Source organism: Lepidochelys kempii, chromosome 10 (genome assembly GCF_965140285.1).
Source record: "Lepidochelys kempii isolate rLepKem1 chromosome 10, rLepKem1.hap1, whole genome shotgun sequence".
NCBI classification, from domain to species: Eukaryota; Metazoa; Chordata; order Testudines; family Cheloniidae; genus Lepidochelys; species Lepidochelys kempii.
This window is the reverse complement of record NC_136389.1, coordinates 22,305,687-22,320,501: the sequence shown is the minus strand read 5'-3', so window position 1 is coordinate 22,320,501 and position 14,815 is coordinate 22,305,687. Positions and strand designations below refer to the sequence as shown.

General features: G+C 39.4%; 1 protein-coding gene and 1 long non-coding RNA gene across 14 annotated transcripts in view; one reads left to right on the top strand and one right to left on the bottom strand.

Moving 5' to 3' along the window:
• Positions 1-14,815, bottom strand: part of MRTFB (myocardin related transcription factor B) — a 203,050-nt gene that overhangs the window by 2,175 nt on the left and 186,060 nt on the right. For 7 of the 12 annotated variants that reach the window (XM_073362384.2, XM_073362383.2, XM_073362393.2 and 4 more), the window contains one exon: positions 7,982-13,680. The exons of 1 other annotated variant lie outside the window; for it this stretch is intronic. In XM_073362384.2, the coding sequence (XP_073218485.1) occupies positions 13,145-13,680 (536 nt within the window). In that variant the 3' untranslated portion in view covers positions 7,982-13,144. Of the gene's footprint in view, positions 1-7,980; positions 13,681-14,815 lie in introns of those variants that run through there. 4 more of the 12 variants (XM_073362389.2, XM_073362395.2, XR_012161142.1 and 1 more) reach the window with 2 other exon arrangements.
• Positions 1-14,815, top strand: part of LOC140918318 (uncharacterized) — a 95,467-nt gene that overhangs the window by 21,873 nt on the left and 58,779 nt on the right. The window lies entirely within an intron of this gene.

Sequence of the window (14,815 nt, the reverse complement as noted above, 5' to 3'; positions counted from 1 at the left end):
CAGGGCCTTAGCAGGAACTCCCTCTACAATGCCTGCCTTCTGTCGTGGGAAGGGGATCTGTTATACGCATTCCCACTGATTCCATTGGTCAGCAGGATCCTAGCAAAGGTCAAAAGGGACAAGGCGAGAGTCATCGTAATTGCCCTGGTGTGGCCTCACCAGCACTGGTTTGGCACGCTCATGGACCTGGCCGTGGCTCCCCCGGGGCTGCTGCCCAGCCGTCCAGATCTCCTCTCACAAGACCACGGATAACTCCTGCACCTGAACCTTCCTTCCTTCCCTTCCTCCACCTGATGCCTTGGTTGCTGAGTGGCTGAACCCAGAGGAAAGGGCCTGCTCTAGCCGGGTACAGCAGGTTCTCTTGAGAAGCAGAAAACCCTCCACCAGAGCAACTTACCTGGAAAAGTGGAAGCAGTTCTCCTGCTGGGCGGAGGAGCATGGCATCTCCCCGACACGCTCGTCTGTGCAATCCATCCTTGATTACCTGCTCCATCTTAAACAGCAAGGCCTCATGCTTTCCTCCATCGAGGTGCACTTGGCAGCCATATCGACTTTGCATCAGCAGGCCTGGAACAAAATGGTGTTCTCACATGACGACATGTCCATCTGGTTCTTGAAAGGACTAGAGCAGCTCTGGGACCCAAATCCTCCATGGGACCTCAACCTTGTCCTCTCAAGGCTCACGGGGTCTCCTTTTGAGCCCCTGGCCTTCTGCTCCATTTCACACCTGTCATGGAAAGAAGCTTTCCTTGTAGCTGTTACCTCGGTGAGACGGGTCTCCAAGATTAAAGCCCTCACCTCTGAGCCCGCTTATACGGTTTTCTACAAGGAAAAGGTCCAGCTGTGACCCCACCCGGCGTTCCTCCCTTCCATGTTAGCCAGGATATCTATCTTTCTCCTAGTTCTCTGTCCAGAGCCATACTCAACTGCGGAGAAGAGGCTGCACACCTGGGATGTCCAGCATGCCCTAGCATTCTACCTGGAGCGGACCAAGGCCTTCCACAAGTTGACCCAACTCTTTATCGCAACCACAGACAGGATGAAAGGTCTGCCAGTGTCCTCACAAAGGATCTCTAATGGGATCACTTTGTGTATCTGGACCTGTTATGAGTTGGCGCAGATCAAGCCGCCACCCATACTAAAGGCACAAGTGTCCTTGGTTGCCTTCCTAGCGCATGTCCCCATCCAAGACATTTGCAGGGCCGCCACGTGGTCATCAGTACACACATTCATGATGCATTACGCCATCACCCAGCTGGCCAGAGATGATGCTGGCTTTGGCAGAGCTGTGTTGCAGTCGACACATCCATGAACTCCTGCCCCGCTTCCAGTGTTACTGCTTGAGGGAGACCTACGATAGAATGGGCATGAGCAAGCACTCAAAGAAGAAAAGACAGTTACTTGTTTCATAACTGGTGTTCTTTGAGATGTGTTGCTCACATCTATTCCTGACCCGCCCTCCTTCCCCACTGTCAAAGTTTCTGGCAAAAAAGGAACTGAGGGGGAGGAGGAGCTGGTGGTGCCTCTTATACCATGCCATATGGGCACTACTCCAGAGGGCACCAGAGCCGGTCCCCTACAGATACTGCTGAGGGAAAAACTTCTGGCACTGGTGCATGTGGCGAGCGCACACACCTACAGTGGAATGGACATGAGCAACACATCTCTAAGAATACCAGTTATGAAACTGGTAACTCTCTCTCTCTCTCTTTTTTTATGCCCCTACGTGGGTTAATTTTATATAATTGTATCACAAATATATGACCGAACATATATGAGGCCCTATCTTGCAAGGTGTTGAATGTCTTTCAAATCCCACTGTAGTCAATGGCACAGTTTAGGAGGCAGTTAAGATCTTGTGGCATTGAATCTATTGCTTGTGACATGTAATACAACAGATTTAGATATAATATAATATAGTACTTGTCTGTAGAGTTAAACTACAGGGATGAGCCAGCTGGAAATGGCTTTTTTTTATTTCTTTCCTTTGTTGACAACACATTTTTTAAGCATAGCACCCTAAATGTGATGCCCATTGTCATAAATATAAAGGGAAGGCTAACCATCTTTAAATCCCTCCTGGCCAGAGGAAAAAACTTTCACCTGTAAAGGGTTAAGAAGCTAAAGATAACCTCGCTGGCACCTGACCAAAATGACCAATGAGGAGACAGGATATTTTCAAAGCTGGAGGGGCGGGGGAGGGAGGGTGAACAAAGGGTTCTCTCTGTATGTTGTTTTTGCCTGGACCAGAGCGGGAATGCAGGTTAGAACTCCTGTAAAGGGCTAATAAGCAATCTAGTTAGATATGCGTTAGATTCTGGTTTGTTTAAAAGGCCGATAAAATAAGTTGTGCTGAATGGAATGTATATTCCTGCTTTTGTCTCTTTTTGTAACTTAAGGTTTTGCCTAGAGAGATTCTCTATGTTTTGAATCTGATTACCGTGTAAGGTATTTACCATCCTGATTTTACAGAGGTGATTCTTTTACTTTTTCTTCAATTAAAATTCTTCTTTTAAGAACCTGATTGCTTTTTCATTGTTCTTAAGATCCAAGGGTTTGGGTCTGTGTTCTCCTATGCAAATTGGTGAGGATTTTTATCAAGCCTTCCCCAGGAAAGGGGGTGTAGGATTTGGGAGGATTTTTGGGGGAAAGATGTTTCCAAGGGGGCTCTTTCCCTGTTATATATTTGTTAGATGCTTGGTGATGGCAGCAATAAAGTCCAAGGGCAAAAGGTAAAATAGTTTGTACCTTGGGGAAGTTTTAACCTAAGCTGGTAAAAATAAGCTTAGGGGTTTTTTCATGCGGGTCCCCACATCTGTACCCTAGAGTTCAGAGTGGGGAAGGCACCTTGACACCCATATCCTGCATTTGGACGCTCATGTTGGTGCAGAGGCACAGGAGATGGGCATTGATGTGCCTAAATGGTGAACTGAGTATCTCAATATTAGATATGAATGCCCAATTAAGGCACTGCACAATTGTAGAATGGGTAACAGCCCTGATTCCTAGTCCCATTAAAGTGACCACATGCTAATAGGATATAGAATAATCACTTTATGGTTAATAAAACCTCACAAATGTCAATTAATTGAGGAAATACAGTAAGTGAAGAAATTCATGAGGATTATTGGCCCTGCAGCTCCTAAATACAAGCATTTTACCTAAGATTCCATATAGAAAATGTGCTTAAGGATCTATAAATTAATCTCTAAAAAGGTTAGGATTTAAAACTTGCATTATTGTTATAGCCATGCTGGTTCCAGGATATGAGAGAAACAAGGTGGGTAAAATAACACCTTATTGGACCAACTTTTTACAAGCTTTCAAGCTTTTCATCTGGAGAAGGGAAACTAGAGTATCCAAGCTAAATGCAAGGTGGGACAGATTGTTAAGCATAAGGAGTTCACACATGTTGTAGGAGATCACTTAAAATGAAGTAGGCAATTAACACTTCTGCAGTCATAAGGGAATGGAATGTTAGAAGGTAGCAGTGTTTTACAAGTTGTACTCTGCTATAAAACAGCCTCTCTCTTAAGGGCAGGTCTGCACTGGGAACATAGGTCCTCATAGCTGTGTATCTCAGCGGTGTGAAAAATCCACACCTGGAGAGATGTAGCTATGTCAACCTAACCTCCAGTGCAGACAGTGCTAGGTCAGTGGAAGAATTCCTCTGCGGACCTAGCTACCACCTCTTGAGATGGTGGATTATCTACAGTGATGGGCAAACCCTTCCTGATGCTTTAGTGAGTCTACACTGAAGTGCTACAGTGGTGCAGCTGCAGCATTTTAAATATGGACATATCCTAAGTCCATAGTTATTTTGTGACCAGTAGAGTTATGAATTTAAGTCCCCCTTGTCTTCTGAAGGTGTTGCGTAGTTGTCCATTGAGGACAAAAGACTGAGAGGTCAGATACGGAGTGATTGCTTTGTGAAAAGTGTCTGCACATGGGTGATAGGGTATTTTTGTCATTAATTCTTTTTCTGTGTGATTGTTTTCACCCACATAGTTGTTTTGGGACCTTCGATACACGGGATGAGGTACATCACATTTTGTGATAGGCATGTGTAGCACCCATGGATCTTGAAAGGTGTGACATGGGGGAATATAGATATGTCTGAAGGTTTTCTGTTGTTCTGGTAGGATCTGGTGCTGCTTTGATTTTGTGTCTTGGTCTGTGGGGAGCTTGCTTCTGATGATGAGCTTGGAGAGGTTAAAAGACTTAAGAGATTTAAAGTTAATAGTCTTTATTTCTGTAAGTACTATGACGTTGGTTTTTATTAGTTTCAGAGTAACAGCCACGTTAGTCTGTATTCGCAAAAAGAAAAGGAGTACTTGTGGCACCTTAGAGACTAACCAATTTATTTGAGCATAAGCTTTCGTGAGCTACAGCTCACTTCATCGGAAGCATACTGTGGAAAGTGTAGAAGATCTTTTTATACACACAAAGCATGAAAAAATACTTCCCCCCACCCCACTCTCCTGCTGGTAATAGCTATTACTACAGTATGCATCCGATGAAGTGAGCCGTAGCTCACGAAAGCTTATGTTCAAATAAATTGGTTAGTCTCTAAGGTGCCACAAGTACTCCGTTTTTATTAGTGTAATGGACTTTGAACTTTAATTGGTGCTCAGGTGTTGGGATGGTGCCAAATTGGTATGGCCATACTGAATGAAGTGAGCATAACTTGACATGATTTTAAACATGGCTGAATGGCTGCAGAGGATCCTGGGAGCAGGTTCCCTTTAAGCAGAAACAAATTTGATAAAGAACTGGCAAAGTCTGCATGTATGATCGATATTGAACTTATTGGTCAGCAAATATGGGTCCATGCAAAAGTAAATATCACATGTATAAAGCTCCAGCATGGAGCACAGGTTGACTTGGTTATAATGACCTTACTGCAAGGACGTCAGGCAGAGAGCCATAGTGAATGACTGATAAGTGAGTAAACGTAGGGTGATCTTCGTTTGGTACCACCCCCTCCCCTCCCTTTCTAAAACACTAATTAGGTACAAATTAGTAACCCAACACCCACGGAGCATGCTTTTCAGACGTATGACTCCTTTGAGGAAAAAAAGTGTAAGAATCAAGCAAAGTAAATTACTGTGGTTGGGATTCCTTAATTGACACTTGAAGGAGCAACGCTGCTGGACAGAGTAGCCAAAACTCTGCTCTGTGGGCTCGAGTAGGGCTGGGAACCAGAGGGGTCTAAAGGCAACCAAGGCCTTGCCTTGAGGGAATCTGAGACAGGCCAGAGGACTGAGAAAAACAGACCAGGAGAGAAGAAGCCATCTGTAAAATTGGTAACCACCTTCTCTGTTTGTCAAGCAGGAACTGCGTGAGGCTAGCACAGGGCCTGTTTGTGAAAGAGAGACTTGCTAAGAGGAATGTATAGCTCATAATGTCTAACATAGGAGTTATGTGCTTAATATAACCCTTTACCACTTGTGTAATTCTTTCTCAATAAACTGCTGTGTATTGCAGATAATTTCTGTGGACATTTTTCACTGGTATGACAGTAATCTGCTCCACTGGGAGCCGGTAATGATGGGATGGGAATCTATTGGGTGTCAAAATTCTCCAAGCCCAGTAGTCACTTTCTTCAAATAATTGATCTTTTTTTCCAAAATGATGTGATTGTCATTGAAAAATTCCATTTAAAAAAAATTCAACCCACGTTTGGTGGTTAGTTTGAGTGTCAAGTGCATCCTTCCAGCCTTGTTGTATGTAGTGATGACACAGCCAAAGGGAGGGGCCAGTGAGGAATCTAAAACATCTCCGTTCTTGGCCAGTAGACATGGTTTAAGTGTAACTAGCTTTATATCACAGTACTCGCTACTTTGTTACTACAGTGATAGGGCTTTTTAGGAAAATCCAAATCAGATAGACATTTTCTTCTGTCACCTGCATGAATAATCCAAAACAGCATCCAGCCTCGCTCATTCTCTCTTGCTGCCAAAAACAATCAGTACATATTGTAGTGTACTGCAGTTTTCTCTGTGATTGAGTTCAGCTTCCTCAGTTTTGTTGGCTTTTCTTTCTTAGCATAGGTAAGTTTGGATTAAAGCCTGTTCAGTTGTCTCCTTAAACATTTCTACTTAGTCATGCGGTGTTAGCTTTGTATGACTTGACGTTCTTGCACTCTGTGCCAGGGACTGCGGATGACTCATTTTATTTAAAATTTTATTTTTGGCTTGTTCAAAGAACAGAGATCATCTCTATGCATGGTATTACCTAATTGCTTGTATGGATTTAAAATACTGCCAGAGCTTGACTAATTCAGTTCCTTTCATTCCAGTTAGTTGTTATCTGAGTGGCCAAGTAAAAATTAATACTTCCAGAGTACCTTCACTTTTAAAATTATGCATTTGTCCAGTACTTATAACCACTTGAAGCAGGGGTATTTCCTAAAATGTTTAACTTTTACATCATATACTGATCTGTTAGACTAGGGTTGATCATCACTGCTTGCTTAGCTTTGATTTTAAGGACCTTGTAATTTACTTGTGTGTGGGCTGAACAGCATATAGGACCCCAAATATACTCTCACTTTAAGGCATGTATTGGCATGCCATGCATTATGGAAAAAAAAAAAAGCACTGAATGTTAGTATGCAAAATTTACAAAAATAAGGTCACTGCCTTGATGAGCTTACCATTGAAAAGATATATAGACAATGATGAGTGTTGAATGTTGGTTGGTAAGCTTTGTAGAATACATCAGTGTTTCAAATCCTTTTTTTTTTTTTTTAACGGGAGAGAGGGAAGAGACTTGGTGTGCTTTAAATGGGGAACTCTATCATGCTCAAGAATTGTATCAAAGAATGTGAGACTTTAGTCTAGTATACCTACATTTTATATAAGATAGTCAACCTTTGAACTATGCTCCAAACCTTTTTGGAACTATGGTTTATAGTTTGATGAATGCTAATAAGTACTGCAAGTAGCATGTTACCTTGTGTGGGTAAACGGAAGCTGTGTGTATAGCTGAATGATTGTCAGTCTTGAAGAAATATTTGCTATGTTTATGGAACATGACTTTTTTCTATTCCATTTGAAACAGATAAACACGCAGCAGCTATGCAGGGGTTCTTACTGTTCTAGACAAGCATTACACTTTGTGAATTTTAAACCATTTGACATAAACAACATAAACTGGAGGGTATTTGATACCAGTTTTCTCAACAAAAAAAAAATTTGTGAATAGGAGTAGTGATCCACAACAGTGGAATTTCTAAAGAGCTGCACAGAAATGTTCATTTGCATTATAAAGTAATGGAAATAACATTACTCTCACACCTGATTCCCAAAATGTTGTTTTCTCACTTGTAAAAACATGTTCAAATAAGTGAACTTGTCAGGTTTGTGGTTTTCTGTTTACAGTTTATAGAAGGGATGACTACATAGTATTTATAATTCCAGTAGTTATAAGAATTTGCTATTTAGCCCTGGTAATTAAAAAACCCAATTTTTCATGTTCCTCAGTTGATGATGGAGAGTGTGGTGTAAAACTGATTTTGGTGAATTTGTGTTCCACTGCAATATGACCCTGCTAATAATCTCCAAAAGCCATTGTCCATTTTCTAGCTAAGTGGCAAAAGTTTGCTCCCACACATGGTATTTGGCATCTCATTTTTTTCTGGTCTTTAAAGGAAAGTTCTAGTTGATTTTCATTTTATTGCTTAAAATCATGATGTCTGGATGCTGGCAAGATAATTTTCTATAGTTCTAAATATAAAATATACCATGTACAGTATGGATCTTCTACTTAATTTCTAGAATGGAACACGCAGCTGGTCTGGTATTCACTCCTTTACAAATATCCTTGTTTGTTTGGTTGTTTTTATCCCCCCGAAAGTTAAATTTTAAAGGCTTCAATTTGTTATGCTGTTACATTTTAAAAATCCATTTGTAGGGTATTTGTACCTATATATTTCTATTCTCATTCCTTTTTGGGGCTGTGGTTACCCAGGTGTTACCGTAGCAGTGGGTCAAGAGTTAAGAATATTTCTGATGGTATGTTTTTGATTGCTTTTGCTGATTACTCTCTGAAATGATAGTATTTGTCAGACATGAACAAAAAATGTACACAGTTTCTTTTTTTATTTGAGACACATAGCAAAAATGCTGATGTCAGACATTTCCTCAGTAGCTACAATGTTGCCACTATGTACAAAATATTTGTTAAATGTACTACACATATAAAAATACAGTATGCATTACATATATACAGTACAATGTGCAAAACATATGGCATTCAAAGATATGGAATTTATCTCAGGGGTGCAAACAGCAAATACAAAGGCATCATGGTTTCTTCTAGAAAGGCAAACATAAATGGACATCCTGATTGCCATAATTTTTATTTAATAAACTAGTGCTTAAATGAAGAGGGCTCTACAGATTAGTATCTTTCTTCTTTTTTCATAAAGTGAGATGCTAAGACATAATTGTGACTATGAAAATAAGAAGAGAAACACCTATCACGATAAGCATTATTTCTACTGCAAGCAACAATGAAGAGAGAAACCAGATATTACTTAATACAATTTCTCAAACAAAACAACAAATGTGTGCTGTTAACATCAAAAACAACTTCAGAAATATCTACATCCTTAATTTTTAATAAGTATAATTAAGTAAGTGGATAATACCTTTTGGGACTGACTTTTTTTCCTTTAAAATACAAAATGCCTCCTTTGGCAATATAAATGACAATGCTTTGGTTCCTATTATTTTATTTGAGGCTGTGTATCTCCTTTTGATTATTTAAGCAGTAGTCTTACCTAAAAAAATCACAGTTGTTTCACTGTAGTATAAAGATGTACTTGTTCCTATTCTTTGCTGAAACATAGCCCTCAAACAGTTACCATGATGACTGCTAGATTTCTAAAGCTACGTTTTACACACTGGATAAGAAAATTCCTTGCATTCAAACTCAGACACTGCAGAATGCAGTCTCTCCTTTTCTAATGTGGAACTGCACTGATGCATGAACTTCAGTGCTTGCTTCCAATTTCCTTTTACATTTAACAACTCGATGTAAAAGGGGACTGTTGCTCAAACATACAGGTTAATTAGATTTGAGAGCTCAGATAATGATCCTCTTATGCATGTTCCACTTAATCTCTTTACAGCTATGTTTATTTGATTGATAAGAAAAGTGATAGGAAAACAGATTTAAAAATTTAACAGTTCTACAACTGTATAAAGTGTTTCAGCATTTAAGGGTTCTTTATTCAGAATTCTGTGGCACTATGTCCTAATATTTATTTATTTATTTTCCAGTTTAAAAAAAATTAGGATGCAATCCAAATAAATGATGGTGCATCAGTCAGCTTTACAAGGCCCTTCCAGTTAAAGTATTCTGTGATTACAGTGAGTCGTCTTTTGTGACCTTTAAAGCAGTTAGACAGCTTGTGCTGGGTTATCAATTATGTTGCCTGTTACAATTTTCAGCCCTACGAGATGTGTGTTGTATATTGGCAGATAGGCAAATACCAATAGAAAACATCCATATGTTGCTTGTTTTATATACCTGCTTACCTACCTTAAGGTTACCTTGGTGAACTAACTATGTTTTAATAACTGTTTAAAAAAGATTTCAGCATAGGAGTAGGAAGTTCTTCCTAAATGCTGTGGCACTTCGTTCTTTAAAAACCTGATTCTGAAAACCCTCACTGTTGCAAGTTCAGGTTTCAGGATTGGATCCTAAAGTTGTGCAGAGAACAATTGCCATAAATTCTGCCCTTCAAAAGCCTTTTAAATTTATGACCGGGATAATCAACTGTTTAGTGTGCAAGAAAAATGGCATATAAGGGTATCTTGTAAACTTATATGCCTCAGTAAGGGCACTAGAAGTGCAGAAGAAAAACTGTTTCTGTGGTAAATTTAGTGATAAAAATGGTATCCTTAATTGTGATGTTACCATCCACTAACAGCACAGTTCACAGGAACCATGTTTTGTTAGTCTACTTTAGCTAGCTTGGTGAATTTGGTATCAGTGCATTCTTTTGCAAGTGCAACTGTTCTCACAATGAGAAATACCACTCTAGTGGTAGCAGTCACAAGTCTGTACAGTCATTGTTAAAGATTTGTCTTTTTTATATTACAAAAACGATCATTTAAAACATGCACAAGAAAAATTTTCCACAATGCCAGGTATGTATGAATATGGCAAATATTGTAGCACATTTCACAACATACACTTTAAAGCAAACATATGTATATCTATATTTGTGTGTGTGTAAGGTTTTACAATACAAGTAATTTTGAATTGTACAAAATCACATTTTCGTTTCAAGGACAGGTATAATAATCCCTTAGTTTTACATGAATTGAGCCAATATGAGTAGAAAGCAATTCTGTACTGGTATCAGCATATTTTAGATGTATGGGATTTTTTTTCTGCACACAGATTCCTATGGGTTTGTTAACATTCTACATTGCCAATAAGGGTATTTGTATAGCAATATACTATACAATATTGCCAGCATGAAGCTATATTTACATGCATATCAAAAAAATTCTTTCTCCTCAACTAGAAAACTGACTTTAGTTAAAATCACCTTCATCACATTTAAACAGAAGGCAAAGACAAAAGGGGCCATTTTGTTACTACCATCTTTGGTCTGGTGTCACATTTCACACTGCACATTTTTAGTACAATATCATACATAATATACTAACATAGTAGCGTAGAACAATATAAATTACATACACAGGTCTAGCTACCAGACCAAGCACCTATTCCTCCAAGGTGCTGAGTGCCTTTAACACTCAGACTAGGCACTTAGCACCTCATAGGATCACCCCCCACAGAGCGTGTCGCCAAGTGGAATGGGTAAAGGTCAGGGTATTTGTTCATTTATTGTCTGAAGAACCCTACTCTATTCATCAATATTAAAAGCAAAATACTACACATAAGTAACAGTATGTATAATACCAAAGCCAAGACAATCAAATCTTAAGGCAGACAGTCCTTATGTAACATTATACCCAAGTATTGTATGCACAACTACTTCTGGCAGTATCTAGGCACAACAGTGAGGAATAAGGATAGCATCCTATCCCTTAACTTTGAATTTCTTTTTTTGTTAATATGACTGATATTTTCTTAGAATGTTTGTTTAAAACCAAACTACATGTATGATATGGCATCTTGATAAGCGTGGCCTTTTATGAAGTGTTTGCAAACATTTCATATCAAGATATGTAATTAGTTTTAAAATGTTGATTGGCTCTATCCCAAAAAGTACAGATGCTAATTTAGTCCCCAAGTCTGTGATGTAATCCATTAGTCTGGATTTCTGTATTTATACTTAGTTAACAGAACTCTGCCCAAGCAGAACTAATGGCTCACACTTCATGATTGGTAATTTAGGAAGTTATAAGAATTTGGACTATTATAATCTAGAAGTACTAACAGCCATTTTGAAAGTTCATTTTGGTATGCTTATTAAAATGGTTACTGTACAGTTAACAGCAGCCACTTTTAGTTTGTTTCCAGCATTTCTTTGATATCAGTTTACCTCTGCAAAATGGCATAAGCTTTAACACCACACTGTGCACTAATCACTTACTAAATGTTATTTTTTAAACTGAAAAAACAATTGTTTCTGAACTGAGACCCATTTTCAGCCCAGAAATTGCTTTATTTCTGATCTTAATGTTGTGGGAATATGTATGTATTAGTTACAGCAATACTGTTAAAGTTATTGTATGAGAAATAAAATAAGAGTTCTAGAATATTTAATTCTTATTTGCATTCTGGTTTGTTTTTCAAAGTATTTTCATGTTAGTTTCTAAAAAGTTAGAAATTCTACAAGGAGCAAATTATGGGCATGCAGTAACAAATGACAACCCCCTTGCTACCCATCCAGCATGCCCTCAATTAACTACTGTTTTTTTGCTACAGTCATCTATTCTGAAGCATTAATCCTTAATAGTGTTGAATTTTACATCTTGAAGCTTTTCTATTTTTTCATTGCTCTTTACCTAAGATGTTCAGGGGTTAGGGAGTCGGTGTGTCACTATCTTGTGTACATCTTATGTATTCTGACCATGATCCTGCAAACATTTTAATTGAGGTCAGCATGTCTTACTCATGTCCATAAATGTTTGCAAGATCAGGGCCTACAAGAATCACATGGAACTCCTCTTGTATTGTCCTGTAAACATTTTAATATCCTGAAATGATTCTTTGAGATATTTGGTTAGATGAATGTCTCTAGCAAATAGTCTCTGAAACAATGGAAGTAAACTTGGATATTAAATATTCGTAGAATACTGTAGTCTATTGGTTTGGTGACCACTGCTACTCTGCCTCCACAAAAATAAGCTGTACAAGTCACAAAGGTAAAAAGTATACAAATAACTGTCTGATATACACATATCTAATAAATCCAAAGTGTTGCTATAGAAAATTCAGTGTTCTCAATATACCTGGCCTTGCTACAGTGGATTGTGTGCAATTACATTTAAAATATCCCTTTGGATGCAGTTCTTCCTTCAGGAATTAAAAATGAAAGAGAGTAAGAGGAATTTTCTAAAAGTCACAGAAAATAAAATATAAAAACAACTTGAACAAATTTAAAGACTCTAGACTAGTGAAATTTCACTGAACCAGCCAGTGCTTTTAGTTGCCTTTGCCCTTACAATGCCTCTTGATCTTGGCTCAGGCTGTCCACAGGAACAATCAAGTGCAGAGATATCTTACCTTCCCTCAAACAATGTTTACTCTTTATTGGTACAGTAGGTTGAAATCTGATTGCACTATTTTTCTTCTGTTTAAAGTCTAATCAAATGACCACACATTTTGCAGTTCGTTTGAGCATTATGAAGGTATCTCAATGCTATTTCCTATATACACTGCTTTCTTCTTGGTGGTACTTTTCCATCAATAACTACAATCATTCTCTTGACCTGTGAAGTATAATTCCCAGATGGCTCTGATCTGCATTATTAATAGAAGGGTAAAGAAACTTACTTGTATAGTTAAACATAAATGCAGAATTAGCATCAAGCATTTCTCCTTCCCAATCATTCTGTGGTAATTTACCTTATTTGCAATCAGAATAGTGTCAAAGGACCTATACCGTAAACAGATAAAGTGAAGTTTTCATCTGCTGTACCTCTATAGCTTAATCCCAGTGCAACTGTAGGTCTTGTGGATCTAGAAAGTCAGTGGAGAACATACTTGGGGCAGTAGAGCTCAGAGGAGTAAGCCCTGATGAGGAATTGGGCATGGTAATGTCTAACCACTCCATATTGTCTAAATTTGTGTCAGGAAGGTCAAGAGATAAACAGGAACTATTAGCAGTGAATTGTTGGTCAGCTGTTTCCATGGGTGAATGAGCATGATCAAGCATGCTGGAGTGATTAAGCAGATCATTCTGAAGATCTTCAATCAGAGAAAATGATTCTCTGTCCTCGCTACTGCTTGCTAGTTGAGGAATTTCATTACCTGAAGGTAAATGTCCATCCAAGAGAGCTTCAAGTTGATTCTCCAAACTTATCGACAAACTATTTGTTGGTTCTAAAGACATAGGAGGTGCCATTTGGACTTGTGGTGGAGGGCGAGATACTACTGTGTTCACTGGCATTGTGGTGATATTGGCTGTAACTGGTCTCATTTTGGAAATGGGAGATGGTTCCTCTTTTAGAGGGAGGGAAATCTCTGTATAAAAGAAAAAAAAAATCCATGAAAATAAAGGGCAAAAAAAATTAGGTACCTTCAAATATTCAACTACTAAATACTTTCTTGAGGTATGAACTGTAAATCCTAAACTAAGCATGTGAAGTTGTTTATCATTTTAATAATGAGACAAGGTGGCTGAGATAATCTCTCTTCTTGGATCAACTTCTGTTGATGAAAAAGACAAGCTTTTGAGCTTACACAGAATGCTTTTTCAGGAGTTGGTCCAATAAAAGATGCTGCCTAATCCATTACATGTGTCTAATATCCTGGGACCAACATGGCTATAACACTGCAAATAATGAGACACGAGGTCTTTTAAATTGATCTCCATCTTTTCTTGTCAGTAATATTTCAGCAAGTCTGAAATACTGTATTTAATTTGAGGAGGACTGACATGATGTCCATGGTCTTTCTAAATTGAAGATCTGAAATACTAGTGCTATGTCCAACTGTATTTTACTACGGTTATACAGCTGCTTCACTAACTTAGTACCAAATATTACCTTAGAACAAGAGCTCACCTAGTGTCGTTCCTATTAAAAGGACATTTCTACTTAAGCAGTAACTGCACAAATCCTTGAGGAGGCTAACAGAACTATTTACTTAACCTTACAAGCACTGTTCCCTCTAAGCTGTGCACGCGCGCACACAGATTCTAAACCCCGGGCACACGGGGAAACACCATGCACACATTTGTCTTGTGTCCTGACCGCACATCGGTTGGGACGCCCGCTCACCATCACCGCCAAAGTCCTGGGGCTGGCGTGGCGGCGCTTCCTGCTGCAGGTGCCTCTCCCCTTGACCTAACCTGATCCGACCCTAAGAGCCAGAGGGACCTGCTGGCTCTTTGGGTCTCTATGTGCTGCCGGTGCCTGCAAGCCCTGCTCCGGCAGCTCCCATTAGTGCTTTTCCCGGCCAGTGGGAGCCACAGAGCTCACAGTTGTGGCGGGCACAGCACATGGAGAGTGGAGACACCCCCTCGCCACTCTGACCCTAGGAGCCAGAAACCTCCCAGGAGGGCTGGTGAGTGCGGCCAGGGAAGGGGGCAGGGTGTGGTGGAGTGAGCGTCTGGGAGGTGTGTGGGGCCTGCAAGGGTAAAGAGGACGCTGGGCAG